The sequence below is a fragment of the Pezoporus occidentalis genome, unplaced genomic scaffold (assembly GCF_034315485.1).
Source record: "Pezoporus occidentalis ecotype Australia unplaced genomic scaffold, CSIRO_AGI_Poc_V1 ctg14, whole genome shotgun sequence".
In the NCBI taxonomy this organism is placed as follows: domain Eukaryota; kingdom Metazoa; phylum Chordata; class Aves; order Psittaciformes; family Psittacidae; genus Pezoporus; species Pezoporus occidentalis.
The window spans coordinates 1,111,746-1,135,229 of NW_026913209.1; the positions used below are offsets into that span (position 1 = coordinate 1,111,746).

Consider the following 23,484-nt stretch of genomic DNA (forward strand, 5'->3'; position numbering starts at 1 on the left):
CAAAACCTGACGTGTTTCTTTCCCTTTCTGCCCACTCTGACTTTGTTCTTAACTGTCTGTTGCTCCAGTGATGAGAAACATTGCTCAGTTTATTCACTCTCTGAATGTCTTTTCCAGCTCAAATAATGGTGATACCCTCTTGTAAACTAAGGCTCCAACTGTCAATAGCAGTGAATGAAACAAACCTAATTAAGACATAGCAATCGTCTACACAAGAGATAATTGGGCTGCAAAAAGTCACACACATCAGGTTGCATTTTTCTAACAGCAAGAGATAATACCTTAAAAGCAAGAGGCATACCATATTTAATAAGATAGTAAGTATGAACTGCAATAGGGATGGACTTCCAGAAGAAATTAAGTCATCTGTCCATGATTTAAACAGTTTTAGGACAGAAGTTCTGGTAAGGAAAACAGTAATAAAAATACTGAATAGCATTGCTAGCTTTTTAGATGCAGACTGTTTAATTGATACATTAGGAAGAAAACCATATCATTTTATTTAGATGAAGAACTACATGTACAATCAGAGTGCACAGATTTATAAATGTAGCAGGGGAAAGAACTTCATCAGAGTCTAAAACTGCAATGCGTAGCTCCTGCTGCTGCTTATGTGGAAACACTTTCACCACAGCTCAGCTGACTGGGGATAATTTTCACCTGACCCTCATCTCTACAGGCTTTTCTATTAGTAGGTACAAGGTACAACTTCTATTAGTAGGTACAAGTCTTTAGAATCACTTGCATCGCATCAAAACTCCTGAGAGATCATCAAAACCTACTAACAAAAGCAGTAAAATAAAACCAATATTTTTGCTTAACAGGTGATGTTGATGTAATTGCATTATTTGCATTTTTTTTTTTAAAGAAATTATCTACCTTTGCACAGAAACCTCTGTATATGTAAATCTCAGATACCTCAAATACTATTGAAAGGAACAGGACAAATAACTTTCGGTTCTCTTTGCCCTTCTACTATCTTTAAAACAAAAAGACATTTGAAAAGCAAAATTTCACTAAAACTCCAGATGTTATTAAACACTTATCTTTAAAAGCACTGAAACCCATTAATAAAAATTCTGAAAATCAGTTAGTAGTAGTATATAATTTTGATCTTTATTTAGGGCTATCATTATAGATTTACTACTATCAGTACATTAATGAAGAAAAGGAATCGGTGTATTTCAAAAGTTTAAAGTATCACAAAGTTAAATGCTTATTCTCCAATACATTTATCTCTGTGACTATGCTCTTTAAGGAAATAGAACTTCAATTACAGTTCATAGCATTGATTGCAAGATATCAATTTACATGAGGTTTATTTTATTACAGTAAGCTGCAGCTCACTTCTCAGAAATTGTAGGTACATATCTCAAGGTAAGAAATTAATTACATTCACAGAGAGACACACGTAATCAAGAAGTTGGTGTATGTAAAGTTATACTGCATAACTTGATTCTGATTTTTGATCTCTTCAGATGCAACCAGAAAACTTAACATCAGCAGTCCATGTTTCCTTACTTTTATTGTCAACACTGTATATCAGAGTCACACAATATTACTATTATATACAAAAATGTTTTGCCGGAAAGCCCACTCCAATATATATGACATGAAAATATCCACTTGTGTCCTTGGTTTTGGCTTGTGAATCCCATAGAAGCTGCAGTATAAAGTCAGGAGGAGTATAAACTCAAATGCAGGAGCATGTTGGCTCTGTGTACATGAAAATGCAGTAGTTTACAAGCTTCAACTGTTACAGCCTCTAGGATGCCTGGGACACACATGAAAGGTTCATTTTGGTCCACTTCCTATCTTTAAGTGGCCAATAGCAAATGTCAAAGGAGGAGCAGAAAACCAGGTCAGCTATGTAGCTATGCTTCCCCAGAATACTTTCCTGGTACCTCTACTGAACAGAAGTCCCTGAGAATCATAGTGGGGTCAGAATGCTGAGATTAGATATCTGCAGTAGCAGTCTGTTTAATCTCAATTAATTTACTATTCAGGTAAGATTTCTGATCAGCTTTCAATTACTATAAACTTACATTTTGTATTTGCCATGCTTACAGATACATTTTAATACAAAATCCAAATAAAATTCCAAAAGTCAATGGGGCTTGTGCTTTAGCAAGTGCATGAAGAACATGACTCAATCAATTCCCTTCATTGTCATCTTCTTTTCTCCCTACATAGTAAATTACATTTGTGCATTTGACACAGAATGAATTCCATTGAGATCTCTAGTAAATAGGACAGTACTCCATATAGGTATATTACCTTGTCTCCTGGAGGCAAAATTGAGAACAAGATATAGGCATTAACTGTACAAGTCAAACCTTTATTTTTCTTCAAGCCTCAAGTTCATCTAATTTCTCAGAACAAAGGAAGAGATTACATTTTCACTATTTCAGTCAGTTTTTTTGCATTCCAGTAGACCATTTGCATAAAAACATATTATTAATCCTTAAAACAGCAGAATGTTTTCTGTATGTTTATCTCACACATTGTCTGTTCACTTTATTAATACACTTACAAGTCAAAATACAATATACACTTACAAGTTAAAATACAATATTAAATGTCCTTAAATGTACATAACACAAAGCTGCCTCAAAAACTTGACAAATGTATTTCAAATTGGCCTAATGTCACTCAACATGCTCCAGCACCTTTCTTCTGAGCTGATACAGAATGCCTAGGCAGTCAATATGCCCAGTGCTTGGGCCTGAAAAGGAAACCTAAAGTCCATATCCTTGACGCTTGACTTTAGCAATTTTATCTGTACTAGCAACACCTCAGAAGTTACTTATTAATGTCAATGAAGCCTTGATCTTACAGTTTGTGAACTATGTCGCTATGTATTTTGACACTAAGGGCAAGGGGAGAAAGGGTATAAATGTGTATCATATGAAGTCTTCTGGACAATAGTGTGAAGTGTATATTCTGAAAAGTAGCCAGTTAATGTGTACTACTTCATATATGAAAGGTTGGGATTATATCACTTGGAACAAAATATACACTGAAAGTAGAATATTTTTTTCCCCATAACAAGCAAGTACATAACAAAAATCTGGAGAGGACACATTTGATGCTTCAAGATGCTAAGGCTTCAAGTCTTTACTATAATTTAGGACATGAAGAAAATCTGAAACTTCATAGCAAATTTCAGATTCTTGCAGAGCTACAGACCAAAGAAACAATTGCTACTGTAATTTTTTTTCCTTCTTACTCTAAAGACACTTTTCTGTTATTATTATTCCTTGCAATTGAAGTTACTGAAGCCAAAACAAGCAAGCCAGTAATTAGCCTGAATTTGCCAAGATGATAAGCTATTTATTATGAGGTACATATTTCTTTCTAATTATCACTTTAAAGAAAAGTTTTCTTCCTAAACAGCAGCCTCAAAAAGAATTAGAAAATTATAAAGCCTGTGGATTATTGATTTTCCATATTTCTGTATAAGTATCTTACAGGCTTGCCTAACAGTGTAATCATTAGGAAGGCGTGTTAATCCCATCATTCCTTTTTCCTTTTATTACACATATATTATGTTCTTTCTACTTTATGTTCAAAAGTTGTGTTCATGCTCTGTAGGATTTTGCTCAGTGTTTATATTTTCAAAGCCAACAGAACTCAGTCTGCTTCTAGTGATAACTGAAAGAAAAAATAAAATATTTTAAAGCACCATAAAATAGGTAGAAAAAATTCACTGACATATTTTGCCTTATACTTGCTGGATCTTCCTCTTTCTGTAGAGCAATGCTCCACTGGATGTATGACAAGCTACAAGTCTAAAGATATATTACTATATTAACTTCATTTATGCTATCTGGACACCACTACAACACTCTAGGCACCACAGTAATTTTCTTTTCTTACTTGCAATAATTAACATTAGAGAGCAAAAGATGTCTAAATTAATTTATAACTTTATAGTTTCTTACACTAATTATTTCCTCTTCTATTTTAGGTCACCCTGTCATTCCTGCAAACACTAATCAATCATGGGATTTGAAGTTAATACTACTAAATAAATGAATTGCTTAATCTCCTATGACCATCTATACATACTTCATCTTCACAAAGCTTATCAATTTTATGTCATCAAGGACAGAGTGACCTTTGTTTCCACAAAATGCCTCTTACTACTGGACAAGTTGGTTACAAATTTATCACTTATCCTCAGGAAGAAAGTCCTTCACGATCATCATTTCACAAATGCAAGTGTGCACTTTATCAACTGACCAGGCCATACTGAATTCCAAACCCATAACTGTGGAATATTAACACGTGTTACTTTTCTGAACATTTGAGCTAAGATGAAGGACATGCAAGTCAAAATTAATTTTCTAGTTGGCCTAGTTATCACTGCACTAGTACAAGCTGTAGAAAAAAAAGCAGACTGCCCAGAGTCATGTATATGCGAGATCAGACCATGGTTCACCCCCAGGTCTGTGTATATGGATGCTCCAACAGTGGATTGTAATGATTTAGGCCTTTTTAATTTTCCAGCCAGACTGCCTGCTGACACACAAGTTCTACTTCTACAGACTAATAATATTGAAAACATTGAACAGTCAGTCAACTTCCCAGTGAATTTAACTGGTCTAGATTTATCTCAGAACAATTTATCTTCAGTGACCAGTATTAATCTTAGAAAGATACCACAGCTGCTTTCAGTGTACCTTGAAGAAAACAAACTTACTGAACTCCCTGAAGAATGTCTCTCTGGACTCCACAATTTACAAGAGCTTTATATTAATCATAATCTGCTTTCTGTGATTGCACCAGGAGCTTTCATAGGCCTGAATAATCTTCTTAGACTTCATCTCAATTCAAATGGTCTGCAAATGATCAACAGGAAGTGGTTTGAAGCTACTCCTAATCTTGAAATTCTCATGATTGGAGAAAACCCAATAATCAGAATTGAAGATATGAATTTTAAGCCTCTTATCAATCTGCGCAGCCTAGTTTTAGCAGGCATAAATCTCACTGAAATACCAGATAATGCTTTGGCTGGCCTTGACAATTTAGAAAGCATCTCCTTTTACGACAATAGATTTGTTAGAGTGCCCCACATTGCTCTTCAAAAGGCCACAAAACTTAAATTTCTGGATCTAAATAAGAATCCCATTAACAGAATACGACGAGGAGATTTTAGCAATATGCTGCACCTAAAAGAGTTAGGAATTAATAACATGCCTGAACTGATCTCTATAGATGGTCTTGCTGTTGATAATTTGCCAGATTTAAGAAAAATAGAAGCTACCAATAACCCCAGATTATCGTACATTCATCCAAATGCATTCTACAGACTGCCCAAGCTGGAATCTCTCATGCTTAACAGCAACGCACTGAGTGCCCTTTACCGCAGTACAATAGAATCCTTGCCTAACCTTAAAGAAGTTAGTATACACAGCAATCCCATTAGATGTGATTGTGTCATCCGCTGGATTAACATGAATAAAACAAACATTCGCTTCATGGAGCCGGAGTCCCTGTTTTGCGTAGACCCCCCTGAATTTCAAGGCCAGAATGTGAGACAGATACACTTCCGGGAAATGATGGAAATCTGTCTCCCACTGATAGCTCCTGAAAGTTTTCCATCTACTTTGGATTTGAAAACTGGCAGCCATATTTCCTTACACTGCAGAGCAACAGCAGAACCAGAACCTGAAATCTACTGGATAACACCATCAGGACACAAACTTTTGCCTAATACTATTTCTAACAAATACTACATTCATTCCGAAGGAACATTGGACATAAGTGATGTAACACAAAAAGAAAGTGGCTTATACACATGTATAGCAACAAATTTAGTTGGGGCAGACCTAAAGTCAGTCATGATTAAAGTGGATGGCTCTTTCCCTCAGGACAGCAATGGATCTCTGAATATTAAAATAAAAGACATAAAATCTAATTCTGTTTTGGTTTCATGGAAGGCAAGTTCTAAAATTCTGAAATCCAGTGTTAGATGGACAGCCTTTCCAAAAGCTGAAAACTCTCGAGCTGCACAGAGTGCTCGAATACCATCTGACATAAAGGTATATAATCTTACACATCTAAATCCATCAACCGAATACAAAATCTGTATAGATATTCCCACTATCTATTCACAGAATAAGAAACAATGTGTCAACGTAACCACAAAGGGACTGGACTTGGCAGTGAAAGGCTATGAAAAGAACAACATAATAGGATTCTTTGCCTGCCTTGGAGCTCTTTTGGGAATCATCTCTGTGACGTATCTCTACAGTTGCATCTCACGTGGCATGAACTATGGTGTTGGACACAGCTATCTAAAGAATTATCTGAAGAAACAATCCTTTTCACTCAATGAGCTTTATCCTCCACTGATCAGTCTTTGGGACATGGGCAAAGACAAAAGCACAGCAATGGAAGTAAAAGCAACTGTAATAGGTGTACCAACTAATATGTCATAAATGTGTCAGTATATCACTTAATTCCTGAAATAAAAAGCACATGACTGCATTTGTGCTGAACAAAAAGGCAACAAGAAAAATAATTTCTTTCACTTAGGAACTAGACATCTGGACTTTGCTGCTGCTGACAAATGGGAATATGTACTCACTCAGCATAAGAGAAGAATTTTAACTAACTGGTTTCTAACGGTATTCTACCAACCAAATACAATTAACTTCATTTTCTAGAAATTTGATGGGACATTGAAGTCTGGAATACAGTGCAAGTAGCCAAGAACATTTTCTGTATTTTTTTTTTTATTATTATATAAAAGTAGTGGAACTGAGCAATACCTCCTTCTCTGCTGTATTACACAGTCTAGCCACGAGTTTTTGAAGTGAACAGGTATACTAGGATTGACACATGGTGTAATGAAATGGACAAATTCTGTAGAGTAGACACAGTGAGTATGTGAATTTTTTTTATGAGGAAAATACATTTTTTGATTAAAATCCAAATAGTTTTTGGCTTGTTTGTTTCTAAACAAAACATTCTGGGTGCTCTTGTCTGACAATAAACAAACTCATTCTAGGGTCTGACAAAATATCTCCTTACATATAATCCTGTTAAAATACCAGTCTGAGCACACAGGATATTTTTGCTGGGTTTAGGCTATATAACTGCAATAAGCTACACAATAAATATTTTTATAAAGTACTTACCCGTAATAATAACACACATATTTTACATGGTGCTTACTGTGGGAGAAAGAAGAGAGAAGGCAGGCGGGAAGGAGACATAAAACTGATAGGGAAATAGATTGTTAGCTACTGATAAAAGCAAGTTTTGAGCTGCTTTGGGATTTTCCCAGAAGCCTGAAAACTAAATGCAATGTTTCGACTCAGATAACATAAATCCAATATTTTGTCTTCAGTCAAAGGGTTATTCAGTTACCAATAATGTCTAAACTTCAGGCTGGTCATACAGGGAACTCAGCTGGAACAGTTTAAATGATAGTAAGGTTTCCTTTCTGGACCTGCACATATCTGTTCAGCATAAACAACTGACTAGCTTATAAACCTCCTCAGTTTTAACAATGTAACAAGCAATACATGCCTGACAGAAACATTATTAGTAGAAATTAAATGAAACAAAATGAAAAGAGAACAATGAATACTTGCTGCTGCCCGTAAGCAGTGAATGTGCACAAGAAGCTGATGATCAGAATGGTGATTACAAATGAAACCAAATTCTCTTAGGATGGTAAAAGTGACTGCTCCTAGACCCAGTAAAGACACCTGACCATTGAAATACCTGATGAAAAGAAATGGTACCTCCTGAAAAGAAAGCAATAGCAATTTTTTTTATGTTATTTTAGTTTGTATGTATGAAAAAAAAATAGGAAGAATGAAGAAAAAATATTATTACTGGACATTGTGCTTAAGGAAGAAAATATTTATAGAATGCGTAGGTAACTTGAATTGCAAAGTAAAAACAGCGGTGACAAACACTTCTTGTAATTCTTTAGTAGACTTTAACATTATTTAAACTCCATAATAATATATATTTTACCTTTCTAGACTTGCTTGAGGTAAACATTTCTGTGGAATTGCTGACAAAATTTTTGCTGATAAAACAAAAATAATTCATTCTTGTATTTAGATGTGATCAGAAGAGTTACATCCTGTACTTAGACATTAACTTTTCAACTTATAGTTTGTTGCATACTCTGAAAATATTATTAGTGCATAAACACTTATAACATCAGAAAATAATTTCAGTTTGCCTACTACTAATGAGTAACTTGTTTTCATGTTATAGACGTCCTTTTTCTAGTTAAATCCCAAGATTTTTAAACTACACAAAAGTAATTTCCGAAGTTGCTAAAGGCAGAAAGAACCTGATTCTAATTTTAAGCTACTAAAAGTTAGGCTATCCATAGAGTTGATATATTTCACTGAAGAAGTAAGTTTACAAACCTGATGAATAGCTATCGGACATAAAGGCACACTGAAGTGGAGCGCAGGAATGCTAAAATGCCGTGATGGGTTTCAGGACAACGGACAGCTCCGGATGAGCAGTTACTTGAGCAAAGGCAGCTCTAATGGGATCCGTCAATAAGCAGGTACGCTAAGTGTTCAAGTGCAGGTTGGACGGGCCTTTGGGCAGCCTGGCCTAGTAGAAGGTTTCCCTGCCTGTGGCAGCAGGGGTTGCATCTAGGGCAACCAGATATTCCTTAAGGTCCCTTTCAAACCAAGCCTTTCTATGATTCTAGGTTTACCTTTGGAATAAAGCTACATTTAGAACTTACAACTCCTAGGACTTAGATTTTTTTTTTTTTCAGGCAAATATATCTCTGCGCAATGTTATAAAACAGCATAAGAATACAAGCCTAAGGGAGAACACTGATAAGAGGATTTTTCCCCCTCACAGAATAAGTACAGGCTTTATTTAGTTCATTTAAATATCTCATTTAAAGTTTCTGTTCATAGAATGCATTTTTATATAGAAGAATTCTACACTAACCTTTTGAAAGCTTAAATACATATATCTTATAAATCTTATAAATATCTGAATTGTTTCATACTTTATAATGATATCAAATGAAAATATGCCTTACATTTTAAAAGAAATTGATTGTCCTGTTGATAATCATTAAGATGCAAATTATTTCCTTTATATCATGAAAAAGGGAAATATAATTGCATTTTCTTAAAGTAGGTTTGCAATCCTCCTCTCAAGTGACCTTGATTAAGCCATTTTACAACTTTATACCTCTCTTTCTCTGAAAGTATCTCTGAAAGAATATGCTAAGCTTTTGTTTTCAGCATACCAACAAGATGCATCTTCTGTAACTAACCATCGAGTAATATTCTTTATTTGTGAAAATATGCCTTCACTGCTATCACTCAAAAGTGAAAATGAAAAAAATACTAGGACAATATCAGTAAGAACAGGGTCAGGAATGTCTTTGCAATAGGTTACAAGATCACAGATTTTTTAGTGACTCATAGAATAAAACATTTGTGATTTGGTAGGGGTGCTTAACTGATGGGGCACAAAGGAGGAATACAACTGCAATAATGAGAACAGGCATATTCCTTCAAAGAGTTCATACTCTTACCAAAGGATCTGCAGAAATAAATGCTTGCAGGTTTAGACTAAAACTTTTAAATGACATGTTTAGTAGCACAATTGAGTTAATATAAACATTCATTTGTGAATTTATGTCAACAGCATTGCAATTCTTCAGTATTCTACAGAGGTTTTAAATAATTTAGAACTGAAATATTACGTATTTTCAACAGAAATGCAAGTTCAATAATATTTTTTGATCTAGTTACTGTAAGAACATCTTAAGGGCAAAAACCATGTTGGAGGTGAGGCTGTTTAAACACACTTAAATTAGAATTCAGGGTGTATGTTGATTAATGAATGGTTGTTTGATCCTTTTGTTATATACATTTGTGTGCATGTGTGAAGTACTTCTGTTATATTAGCAACATGTTAGTCTGTCTGAGACCTTTATTTCATTATATCTGTACTGCATTATTATATCTACTATAGAAAAGTAGCATCTTGTAGAACACGTGGCAAAGCTTTCAATGGCAGTACTGTGAACCATCTACTATCCATATAAGCATAGCATCTTTAATACCTACACAGAAGCATCTTCATGATATCAGCCAAAAAAATACCCTCTAAAAAGATTCATTTTTAGAGAGAATGAGCCAGTAGTGTGCACTTGCAGCCCAGAAAGCCAACCATATCCAGCCCCCAAAGCCAACCAAGAAGAATGACCAGCAGGTCAAGGGAAGTGATCCTGCCCCTCTACTCTGCTCTTGTGAGAATTCAACTTGGAGTGTTGTGTACAGTTCTGGCGTCCTCAACATAAGAAGGACATGGAACTGTTGGAACAAGTACAGAGGAGCGCCACAGGGATGATCAGGGGACTGAAGCACCTCCCCTATGAAGATAGGCTGAGAAAGTTGGGGCTGTTCAGCCTGGAGAAGAGAAGGCTGCCTGGAGAACTCATAGCAGCCTTCCAGTACCTAAAGAGGACCTACAAGGGTGCTGGGTAGAGACTATTCATTAGGGACTGTAGTGATAGGACAAGGGGTAATGGATTCAAACTTAAACAGGGGAAGTTTAGGTTAGATGTAAGGAAGAAGTTCTTTACTGTGAGGGTGGTGAGACACTGGAATGCGCTGCCCAGGGAAGTTGTGAATGCTCCATCGCTGGCAGTGTTCAAGGCCAGGTTGGGCAGAGCCTTGGGTGACATGATTTAGTGCAAGGTGTCCCTGCCCATTCCAGGGGGTTGGAACTAGATGATCTTAAGGTCCTTGCCAACCCTAACTATTCTGTGATTCTATGATTCCTTGACCAAAGACATTCTTCATGTTAAAATCCCTATGGAAACTACAGGTGAGTGGTGAGATTCATGTGTAGCTGTGTGTAAAAATGGATAGCTCTTCCTTCTGCAGATAAGCTACTCTATAAACCCAAGGGACCTTAGGAAATAAATCCCCCTTTTAGAATTAATAGCTTACTGTGTATTTAACTTACATCTCTTCACAGACAAACGGCAAAAATATCTAACAACAATTCTTCAGGAAAGTACGATCTGTTAAAAAAGTACAGGAAGAACTCCCTAATAATGGTATATTATACTGTTTAATAATCTCTTCATTTACAGGAAGGTTGGGTTTTTTTTACACAAGGTATAGGGCTATAATTTTTCTGTCCTTTATTAATTGGGATATTTGCTGTTTTTAATGGAGGTAGGAACTGACAATGAGCTATATTTAATTTCTCCAGAAACAGACAAAAGTATTGTTAAACACCTGTGTTTCCATTTATTTAACAGTTTTCTCTGAGGAATCCAATGCATGAAAAGGAATACTTACTGATTATTCAAACCAAAAAATAGTAGCTCATAAATAGATTACCTTTATCTTGGCATTTGATAGCAAACCTAATTCAGAAACATGCTACTAATGAAAAAGGCAAACGTGTTTGAAATGTTTGGCTAGGCAATAGCCAAAACATAAAACTGAAAACACTTTTAAATTTAATTTTTTAATTCAGTTACCTTACTTTTTCCGACCAGTGAAATGTAGTTTTCTATTCTCAAAAAGACTAAACATTTACTTGTTGGTAAAATATTTGCAAAAACAAGTTCCAGTATTCCATTTGCTAATACAGTCAAATGCTAATTTACATATGCACATTTAAGTTTGTGGGTTAGCTACACTGATGTGAAACAATACCCCCAAATATTATCTGAAAAACTTAGATAAAAGATAACAAAATAAATGTGGATTTACATCCTAAAAGGAAATCCCCATTTCCAAAATTCACTAATAAAATTCATTCTGCTTGTTTAACCTGAAGCAGTGGCCTCGAGATAACTTGAAAAAGCAATGGAGATTCTTCCATCAATCTTGTGTTGGACAGTAATAGAAGAGACACAATGATCAACAATAATCTTATATTCATTACGATCAGAAGACACATTTTAGGAAAAAAAAAATGCCTATACAATCTAGAAAATAAGATCACATAGCAGAAAATACAAGAAGAATTGAGATTTTAGAGAGAAAAATTTGAAAAGTACCACTCTGTCATACTTAAGGAAGAAAATAATTCTTATTAACGAACTGAATAAAACCAAAGTGGAGGTGTGGCACTGACAAAACAAGAAATTTTACTTGCAGAAACTGTACAGTATGCATGAAAAGTTCAATATGAAAATGGCAGAAGACATTTTGAAAGGTATAGTCAAACAGAACAGAGAAGATAACCACTGAATACAGATCATTAGAAGCAAACCAAGTCTACAAATTCACCTCATGCTAAAGATGAGAAAACATGCTTGCAATCAACAATTGCATGCAGTTTTTGTAGAGGAAAGAAACAAGATAACTAGAAACGTATCCTGAGTAAAAAATTATTGGTGTTGCCTACTGAAAATTATGGGACTTCATCACAATATTGCTTACAGAAAGACATCTTGAATAAAATTGTTGGGGAAGCGACAGATAAAAGTGGTCTTTTTAGAGCACCTTTGGGTTCCGTGAGCAACAGTAGAAAGATGCAGAATAAATTGCTACGTAGGAAAAAAAAAAAAAAAATCTATGTTTCTGGAAGATCAGTTGATCTTCCAAACCAATTGTTTTGGTAGGGCAGTTGGCTGACATACCAGATGTGCAATTTAGATAGCTTCCAGTTTAATACTATTGGAAATAATTGGAACTTATCTTCTCTTGAAAAGGCTAAATAGATACTCGGAGAAAATGTTAAGCTACAACAAAAAAAGAAAAGGATTACCAAAACAAGAGAAAGATTATCTAAACTTTTAGTAAACATAAAATACACGCACTGATAACTAAAATTAAGTTAGATGCTAAAGTTTGTCGGGATAAAAAAATAAACCAAATATTAACCAAACTTCATTTACCCATATGACAACTATAGAAGATGAATAATAACCAAGAGAAGTGCAATTACGCACTTATATAGATAGATCCAATTTGAATTTATTACTGAAAGTTGGTCAGATTTTCATGATTGGAATGATAATGTACGCAACCGTAACCCATCTAGGGAGAACTGTGCTTTGAAACTAAGAACTGTACTATTCAGGTTCAGTAAAAATTCTGAAGCAGTTGAATCTTTAATGTTTGTATTATAGGGCAGTGTGAAAATAATACAATGGATCAGACTAAATTCTGTCCATGATTAGCTGCACTTCAGTATTCTGAGACAAAATGCACAAGCATAATTTGCAAATAGCATAAGTATGCGGTAGAACGCATGAATAATGAAAATTGACCCTATGGTACAAGACTGAATATGGTTATGTTATTCTGTTTGCATTATGTAGCGTTTAATTTCTATAGCCACTGTTTTCAAAAACAGTTTTCAAAAAGATATAAAATTAAGCCAATCGGAACACATGTTTAAAAGACTCAATATTTTGAGCACTCAAGAAAAACTTTAAATAAAGGTATTGTACGTCTACCTACTTGACTACAGTATTATCAGAGAGATACAGCTGCAGTTACATTGAAGTGCCTTCAAAGCAACTGAATATTTTATTAAGTCATTCCTCCCTTCAGACAAAGCTGAAAACCACAAATGAAATTCTTCTGGCAGCTAAAAAATGCTTTTTACAAATCTCTCACTTGCTTATTTCTTTGTTTCTCAGCTTCAATTATTTTTAGACTTCTTTTCCCAAAGTCCTTTTCTTTGCCATGATGTAAATGTTCTGTTCCTCTCTCTTCCATGATCCCTGTGGGTCCTTTGCCTATTTCCTGCTGCTATTGCTGCCAGATTGTCATATGATTTCCAACAGTGTCAGTAAGGAAAGATGTTTACTGGCATGATAAAAAAATTATCAAGCAAACATCAAAAGGCAAAATATTTGAATAGCAAAACATAAATGTTAAAGAAAGACCTGGAATTCTTAAAAAAAAAACTGGTGTAAAGTTAATCAGCTAATGAGACAAAATATCTTTCAAGGAAACAAAGCATAAAAATGTAACAGCATTCAGATGAAAATAATACGGGAGTAAGATGAAAGGGCAGGCAAATCGGGCAGATGGCCTATTCCTGATCCTAAAATAACTGATGTTCTTTTTAACATTAAAGTTTAGAAAAGTGGAAAACAACTCCATCTGCCTTACCCTTACGTAGCTATTGTTTGTTGTTCATGTTGATGAAAATTTCACGCTGTGCTCCAAATAGCCATAATGCTTTGGGGAATCAAAAAGCTACATCAGATTCAGTGATGATTGTTTTCACCTACACATATTTCTTCTAGTCCATTCCTAGATTCTATAAAGAAAGCATTTTAGCATCCATATACTACACTTTACAGGTCAAAGGGTTTATAGCTTTGTCATCTAGCATGTGAGCACAAGTCAGATTCCTTGAGATGGCTGTTGGAAATAACATTTGAGGGCAAAATCTTGTCAAAAATTCTTATTTTCTGAGCAAAGATTTACTCTGTGCTGTTAACATTTTGTATAGGTCTCTATCATGAATTTCAGCTAAACTTAAAAATATACAGCTGAATACTTGATAGCACCAAAGAAACTGGGTTACAGTCTAAAGACTACTAAAGACAGCTAGAAGATCAATGCTTTGACATAATGGTGGAATGATTTTAGAAGACACAGAACCTTATGATAAATATCAGCCATTTCTAAATATTCTAACATTTAAGATAAAAGCACTACAAAGAGAGATAGAATTACCTCTTTTAAATTAAGTGCAAAGTATCCAATAATTATGCAAAATAAAATCCAACCATTAAAAGTTAGTCTCAGTATAGTAAATCAACTACCACCATTAAACTAGCTACGTCTTTCTTTACATATAAGGTAATAAGAGGATTAAATTAAACCAAACTATCAATTATACTCTCTTAGATTAATTTAATCTTACCTTAACGCGTACTATAAAATGGGATGTTAAAGTCTTATGTAATTTATTTCATAAATGCTCTGCAGGTATTGATGAGAAAAGCACGATCATTTTTAGCAAAATAAGTGCTTATTGAATGTTTATGTGCCACACAATGCATTCCAAAATAAGAAACAATGCTTTCCTAAAATACCTGCTTGCACAAGTCCACCTATCTACACCTAAATTGTATAACACATACACAGCAATATCTCAGTTCTTTTCTTTTAGAGCCATGTAAGAGGATTTCAGTACTCAAGCTATCCCTGTGACTTCCACACTCTTAGTTTGACAAGTCCAGAAGAGCACTGTCCACTGCCACACTATTTATATATATATATTTACATTATCATGTCCAAATCACCCTGCAGCTCTTCAGGCTCTTAAGAGTCCAATTCAAAATTACTTCCTTCACTTCCTTCCAGGAAATTCAGCCTCTCTCTCATCTTCCATTTTCTTCCATTCATTTAGCATTGATCCACTGTTTGCTCCTACACAGAATCATACCAGTGTGGGCATGCAGCTCTCCTTTTTAACTAGCTAGTTTCGACTTCATTAATGCTTCGTCTTTTCCCCAGTCTCCTATGAAGCATATTGCCAGAGTATCCTTCTCTATGCTATTTTTTATTATTTTAGAATTTTTAAGAACAGAAAAAAACCCTGAACTGTTCTGTGGATTTAAGCGCAAATTTCAAGTGCAGACAGAGGAAAGCTGCAACCCTGAAAATTCTGCAACCTCTTCCTCCACCTGTCTCAACAGCCAACTTTTCTTAAATGATATGTTAACTAAACCTCACTTGCTCTCTCTTAGTCTTAGAAAATGGAGGATGACCACTACAGCTAGAGCAAATTCAACTTATTTCTAGCTTGTGTAATATTTAGATTATTAGAAAGAGAAAACAGAAAGAGAATAACCTTATTATTCATCCAGGCTTTTCAAAAGCATATTAGAATTTATAAGCATATACCAATAAACACATTACACAAAGAACACACACAGCCTCCTGAGGCTGGTTAACTAAAAATTTAGAATAAAAGAAAAAAAATAATATACTGTTAAAGATTTGTGGCTTTTTTTCCTACCACATCAAGAGGTAGATAAGTGCCCACTAGTACTTCCTCATACAGCAAAAGCTTTTAGATGTTTAACTTCCAATGAATTTAACAGATACTAGACTCTGACCTCTTCAAGTGTTTTGGACATTACAAAGAATGTCATAGATGATCAAAAGCCCGGCCACCTAAACCTATCTCTGACTGATGGCCCTCAAAAATTTGCACATGCCTGGTTCTACTAAAGACAGTATAAAAGTGATGTAGATCATTCATTTAATTGAACACAATACATTTATTTTTAATTAAGACAAAATGGGGAAGAACAATATTATTTATTTAAAATGCTTAGAGTAGAATACGTTGTGGAAAGTATCTGTTTCATGACTAAATAATTCAGTATCTATTAAAGAAATATTGGATAGTCTAGAATTTTAAGTACCACCAAAGGAAAGCTCTGTATGTTCAGATATTATTTAATTACAAACAAAAGTAATATGCCATACAATATATATTAAATTACTTTAAGATACCACAAACATATAGGTTTACCATGGTTTCTTACTCCTCCTGATCTAAAAAGTTTGCAAGTGCCGGCTCCTGCTATTCATCTCTAACTACTAATTATCTTCATACGGGATTTCTTAGGCTTCAGCTTGTCTTCCTCCTCCTTTTGTCTCCTTCATTTGGAATTTTTTTTTGCTTTAATTATCTTACACGTGAAAGCTCCCTGTCTTTGTATGTCATACAACATCATTCTCCCACTATCAGCATCAGTTCTTTTGTTTATCATTGTGGCACAGAACCCTTCTTTTCCCTTCGGCAAATTAATATTCTATCACACTGGATGTGTATAAAATAATCTGAATTCTTTTTGCTAGAACCTTTAATCTAATCAAGTGCACACCACATAAGTATTACAAAAAAAACTGAGGAAAAATCAGAAACTGTAGACACTCAGTGGTAGATAAATCAACAGTAAAAAACAACTTGCAACATAGAATGATAGAAATAATTTAGAACAAATCAGAAGAGAGCAGAGCTGTAAAAATGTGGCCAAAGAGGACAAGTTTATGACAGCATCAAATGAATAAACATTGGAAAAATATTTTGAATGAACAAAGGATGCTGCATGTAGTTTTAATGACTGTAAAGAAGAAAATTAGGATAGAGGAAAGGTATAGAAAAGAAAGTTGAAAAGAAATGAGTTAAGACACCAAGTCAGACAGCCTATCGTGGTAAAACAAGAATTAAAAGTAGCAAGAAATTAGTCAGTAGTTGGAAGCAAATTTTGAACAAGAGGAAGTGACAGTGTTATCAAAACCTGAGGAAAACTGATGATAAAGAGATGAAGGAATAGCCATGGAAAATGAGCTCTAAGATACTATGAGAGATACATAGACAGAAGTTTCAAATGAAGACAAGATTTAACAAGAATGGGGGAGAAGGATGGTAAGAGTGTGTGCTTTGATTTGGCCAAAATATTAATAGAGAAAAAAAATCTGTAAGTAGTCCAACTTTATGAGTATTCTGAAATCACGAGTACAGAATCATGCTTAGGAAAAAAAACTACAATTTCCATACCTTATGAGCCATAATTCACCAAGTTACAAAAATATTTGAAAGTGAAAAGAAGTAAATGCTTAAGCAATAAAGAAGAGTATGCTTGGAAATTCTGACTAAAATGAGAAAGGCAGATACAAGAGGTAGTGCCATTTGGGAGGTTTCTTCCAGAAGACAGTTGAAAGCTGATAACCCTGTGTTATTAAGCCAAATACTTTCATAAAGAAATCTCGGAGGGAAAAACATTACTGCCTCTAATTAAAGACAAGAGCTCAAGGTCCAGGTGCTGCTTAACAGCACTAATCATAATGCCACTAATAACCAATTAAGGTTTGTGATTTTTCTAAATATTACCAGAGCCACAGCAATTTTTATTGTTGCTTTTAAAAAGCCCCAGAATTCTTTAAAAATAATTAATTCTAAAGGATTAGGTCAAAAATCATTTAAAGGCAATAAATGACACTGGTATCTATTCAATTTTGTTCTAAATCATACCCAAAGAAAGTGCATTCCACTAAAAAAAGAAGCCAATCACTGTCACACAGAATAAATACTTGAAGAACAAAAAAAAAGGAAGAGCAGGAGTAGAGGGGAGAACAAAGAAAACATTAAAATTAGGAAGTGGAAATGTGGAAGACAATAATGATTCCATTTAATATTAAGTTATACAAGTAAATACATTTAAGTTATATGCAAAAAACTGATACAAAACAGACAAACTACAGTAACAGAAACTTTTTAAAAGAAATTAATTTTTAAGCACATATAAAAACTGTTAATAGACTCACTGAAAACTCAGCGAAATCTTGGAAATAAGTGAGACTGAATAAGTCAATTAGGCATTTGTATGTGAAAACAGAGCTGATGTGTTCAATCTCTGAGGATATATCTCCACTTAAAGATGCCTTTCAAATGCAATTTGGAAACATCTGAATCAGCCAGTCCATAAAGCACTATGAAGCACTTCAGGGCTTTTACTAGCTTCGGTCTAAGTGCATTTGAACATTATTAGTCTGACAGAAAGGCACATTAGCTTAATATTACTCCCACCAGCCCTAATTATCTTGGAAAGACCCAACATTCATACACCTAGATTGCATATCCATGGTAGTTTGGACAACACTCCACACTCAAAGAGTAAATGTTAATGACTTGCATTGTTTAGAGACTAGTCACAGGCGGTGTTCCTCAGGGCTCTGTTCTGAGATTTAACCTGTTTAGCATCTTTGTCATTGACCTGAAGGAGGAGATAAAATCCTTATCAGTTTGACAACAGTAATTTGGAGGATGCAGTCAATATATTTGGGGACAGAGAAGGCTGCCATTTAGAGCAATCTAGAAAGGCTGGAGAATTAGTGTAACAGACTGTCATGAAATTTAGCAGAGACATGTAAAGCTCTGCATCTAGGATGGACTAACTCCTGAATGAGTACAATCCTGGGAGTGCCTCACTGGGGAACAACTGTGCTAAAAAAGGCCTGGGGGTCATAAGAACAGTCGGCTAACAGCATACTAGGCTGTATTAACATAAGAGTAGTGAGTAGAATGAGGAAAACAATTATTCCCCTTTTACTCATCACTTGATAGACCACCTCTGTAATGCAGTGTCTAATTTTGGATCCCAACACACACCCCCATACAAGACCAAGTGAGATTAGCTCCAAAGCCATTAGGGACTTAAGCACTTGCCCTAAGAAGAAAGTCTGAGGCAGCTTGGCTTGTTCAACCTGGAAACAAGGACTGGGGGAAGCACACTTCCAGTACATAAGAGGTTGGTACTAAGAAAAAAGTCAGGCACATTACTGAGATGCAGAGCAGAAAAATGAGTTAGAACTACAAATGGAATTATAATTAACTAGATATAGAAAAAAATAATTAATTATAAGGAAAACAATCTTGGGAACAAGTTGCACAGAGAAGTTATATAATTTCTGTTCTTGGGGGTTTTCGGGAACCAACTGGACAAAATCATAAGCATCTTGATTTGATTCATAGCCCTGTTCTGAGGAGGAGTTTGAACTAGAGGACTTCTCTTCCAACCTGAATAATTCTGCAAAGGAACTATATCCCCAGAGATTATACATGCAATGTAACCTCTTCAGAGAAGCAGAAATACTTTAGCTGAAATGACTCCAAAGTTTCGACTGACAATATCCTCTTATTTCTTTCTAAATCAAAGAGCTCTTATAGAGATACTATAGTCTGGGTAAGCTGTTAGGCCTCTTAAAGTTCTAAATTTTAAAACTGTATTCATACAGTAACTGCACAGAGTTACTTCCATTCTTTTTCAATATCTGGCCACACTTTATTTCAAATATACTGAGTCTATATCTTTGGACTAAATTCATAGGAAATTCTTACAGATCTTTTCTCATATTATAACATTTTCATTATGATGCTCCATCTACATACCTAAATGGCATGATTTTGCATAAGTGTAGCGCAACAGACTGTAAAACTGAATATAAGAATGTTTCCTTCTTCTTTTTCCAATGAAGACATAAGTAACTAGCGATAACTAGCATGCATTTTTCCTGGAATATAAAAACTTTAGAATAAATTCATCAACATGAAAAAAAAAATCAAATTGCCTTCCTCCTTCCAAAAAAAAAGTATGAAACTGTTAATCCAGAAAATCTTTCCTCTTGTACTCCAAATTATTTAAAAAATTAATTTCTTTGGGGCATGGATTTGTTCTATACCTTCATGGAGTCACAGAATCATAGACACATTTAGGTTGGAAAAGACTTTTTAAGATCATCGAGTCCAACCATTAACTCAGCGCTGCCAAGTCCACCACTAAACCATGCCCTAAGTGCCACATCTATGTCTTTTAAATATCTCCCGGGATAGTGACTCAACTACAGACCGCTCACTGAAGAAATTTTTCATCATTTCCAAGCTAAACCTCCCTTGGCACACCCTGAGGCCATTTCCTCTTTTCCTATCACTTGTTACTTGGGAGAAGAGACTGACACACACCTCACTGCAGTCTTCTTTCAGATAGTTGTACACAGTGATAACATCTCCCCTGAGCCTCCTTTTCTCCAGTCTAAACAACCTTAGTTCCCTCAGCCACTCTTCATGCCACTTGTCCTCTAAGTACTTCACCAGCTTTGTTGCCCTTCTTTGGACACACTCCAGCATCTCGATGTCTTTCTTGTAGTAAGGGGCCCAGAACTGAACACAGGGTTCAAGGTGAGGCCTCACAAGTGCTGAGTACAACAAGGACAATTACTTCCCTATTTGTGATGCAGGCCAGGATGCCATTGGCCTGCATCACCTGCACCTGGGCACAAGCTGCTCATGTTCATAGCCAGCAATCAACCAACTTTTGGTGGTCCTTTTCCACTGGGTAGTTTTCCAGTCACTCTTTCCCAAGCCTGGAGCATTGCATGGGGTTGTTGTGACCCAAGTGTAAAACCTGACACTGAGCCTTGCTGAACATCTTCAAATTCGCCTTGGCGCATTGATCCAGCCTGTCCAGATCCCTCTGCAGAGTGTTCCTACCCTCCAGCAGATCAACGCTGCTGCCCAACTTGGTGTCATCTCAGACTTATTGAGGGTGCACTTGATCCCCTCATTCAGATAACTCATAAAAATATTATTAGGAACATGCTATTTAGTTTTCACCACTTGGTGACCTAAATAATAGATAAACAAATCCACAACTGTTTTTTTTTGAAGCAAGATGATTCTTTGTAATATTTTCATATTCTCAGTATCACAGAGAAGAAGAATTTTTTACTTTCTCTAAAAACTTGCAACTAGCATTACACTTTGGACAAATGTAAGCTGAATTCTGAATTTTCCTGTACTTTGAAAGAGGGAGGCTCTTCTTCCTATGCACATAAAAATAATTTAGTGTGACTAACAGTTTAGTGTGTCAACAATAATTTACTTCAGAACAATATATATTATATATATAAAGTTGTGCACTGGTATGATACAGACCATCTATAGGGCTATGAGAAGTCCTATGACTGGTAGTCCAAGAATTTAAAAATTAGAATAAAGGATTCAATGAAGACATGTTGTCATGGTTTAAGCTGAACCCAGGACACGTACTACAATAAATTCACAATTTTTTTCAGAGTTCGACTAAGGAAGACCATGAGCAGCCTGATCAAACTATAAAATTAGCAATGATTTGAGCACAAAGGTCTCCACAGGTCCCTACCAATCAGAAGTATTCCATGATCCATTTCCAGTAAATCTAGATCAAAAGAACAAATTCATCTTTTTCCATTCAGGCAAGATCCATTTTAGCAATTGAATTAAAATATTTATATTGGGATTAACTATAGATAAGCACATAATAAAATGGCTGATTCAAGAAAAGTTTGAAGGAAATTAAGCTAGAAAATACCGATTAGAATTGAGATTTAATAGGACCTAGAAAGGACTCTCCTCTTATTTTGGCTTAATCAAAATATGCCAGCTCTAAACTGAGGTTACCTTTTCCTTCTGTAATTAGTTAGGCTACTCAGCAATAACATACATTATGGAAGCAGGTAGATTGTTTTCTCACACGAATTTCACACATGATTTATTTCCTTCATCAGATGCTTTTTTCTCATTTATCTGTTCTATACCATAAAAGGGATGTATACTGGTATATGACATACTGCCCCTTATTTTTTATCATAAGTTGCTCTGCAGAGTAGTGACAGCATAGAATAACAGTGATGGCTTTATTTTATGATCAGAGTACTAATTCCTTGTTTCTTAATGTTACTGTCATAATTCCTTGTTCATCAGAAACCTTTCTCATTGTGATACTCTACATCCATTTTCATCCTTGTAAAAAAATAGGGCTTTCTGAATAACTATAGATGGAGCTGGAGCTACAAAACAAGATTTGGCCTTTCAAATCTGCAACTAGGTTTCCAGCATCAATTGTATGAATGCATACAGGTAAATTAATAAAACATTATGAAACTTTGAAGATTATGAGATTACTATAAATGAAAAACAATAATGCAGATATTAATCTTCAGAAAAGATAGAGATGCAAATTTTCACATTATTTGAGAAAAATACCAGACTCATCTCTCCAGTAAAACTTCCTCAAAACTAAATGACACGTTAAGCATTCCCAAAAAAAATGTCACAGGCTCTATTAAAATTGCCTTATGACTATTGATTTTGTACTCAGATTCAGTGGCAGTAATTTTAAGATAAGACTGAAAAGATCAGAGAAATGAAAGAGTAAGATTGAGGGGTCCTTTTTTATTCTGGAGACTTAGAAAATTAATACCCTGTTCTAATGTTTGGACTCTTGAGGACTGGTAATAGCAAATTAATTGAATGAGGTAGCACCACGGAAGGCTGAGGAACTCCAGAAAACAGACAAGGTGAATAGGCAGTGTAATGGAATGTAAAATTCATTAGTAACAGATGAGCAGAAGTAGTAAGCTGAGTTATCCTAAGAGTTCCTAAGTGAATTCGTTAAATTTACTGTTACCATAAAGTCAGGTAGAACAATGAATGCAAGAGTGGGTTTTTTTAAGAAAAGAAGGTTTAAAAACTGCAACCATTTCATTTGGTCAGGAGGTGAAGAAAAAATTTCCCTGTTAAAAAGTAATGATTGGTAGAAGGAAGGTAATTGAATTGTGCTGATTGCTGCTTCTGGAAATGTAAGAGCAAAGATATTTGCAAACAAAGAAATTCAAAAGCCACAACATTATAAATACCACAGGGATTACACTTGTCTTTCTTATCACAGTATGTATACTTAATTCAGGAATGCAGGGCACCACTGATACTGAGGAGAATTTCTTAGATATAAAATACTGTCCTTATTTGCTTATTCTTCCTGCCTTCTTTTCCAGGACAAATTGCATCCACTGCAGATATACTGGCAACTGTAAATAATGGGCCTTTAGCAGACATGTCATGCCTTTGTAGCTCCTTCTCAAAAGGAAGCTGCAGCTATCTGTACATAAACATACATAGAGAGAATGAGTAAAA

General features: G+C 35.0%; 2 protein-coding genes across 9 annotated transcripts in view; one reads left to right on the plus strand and one right to left on the minus strand.

Moving 5' to 3' along the window:
• The window catches only part of LRRN3 (leucine rich repeat neuronal 3), a 33,582-nt gene extending 26,168 nt beyond the window's left edge, over positions 1 to 7,414 (plus strand). Inside the window, exons 2-3 of one of the 3 annotated variants that reach the window (XM_062609555.1) lie at positions 1,823 to 2,006; positions 3,971 to 7,414. In XM_062609555.1, coding sequence (XP_062465539.1) covers positions 4,320 to 6,446 — 2,127 coding nt within the window. In that variant the 5' untranslated portion in view covers positions 1,823 to 2,006; positions 3,971 to 4,319 and the 3' untranslated portion in view covers positions 6,447 to 7,414. Of the gene's footprint in view, positions 1 to 1,822; positions 2,007 to 3,001; positions 3,344 to 3,970 lie in introns of those variants that run through there. The other 2 variants (XM_062609557.1, XM_062609556.1) reach the window with 2 other exon arrangements.
• IMMP2L (inner mitochondrial membrane peptidase subunit 2) overlaps positions 1 to 23,484 on the minus strand; it is a 453,769-nt gene that overhangs the window by 254,907 nt on the left and 175,378 nt on the right. The gene's annotated exons all lie outside the window — the stretch shown is intronic.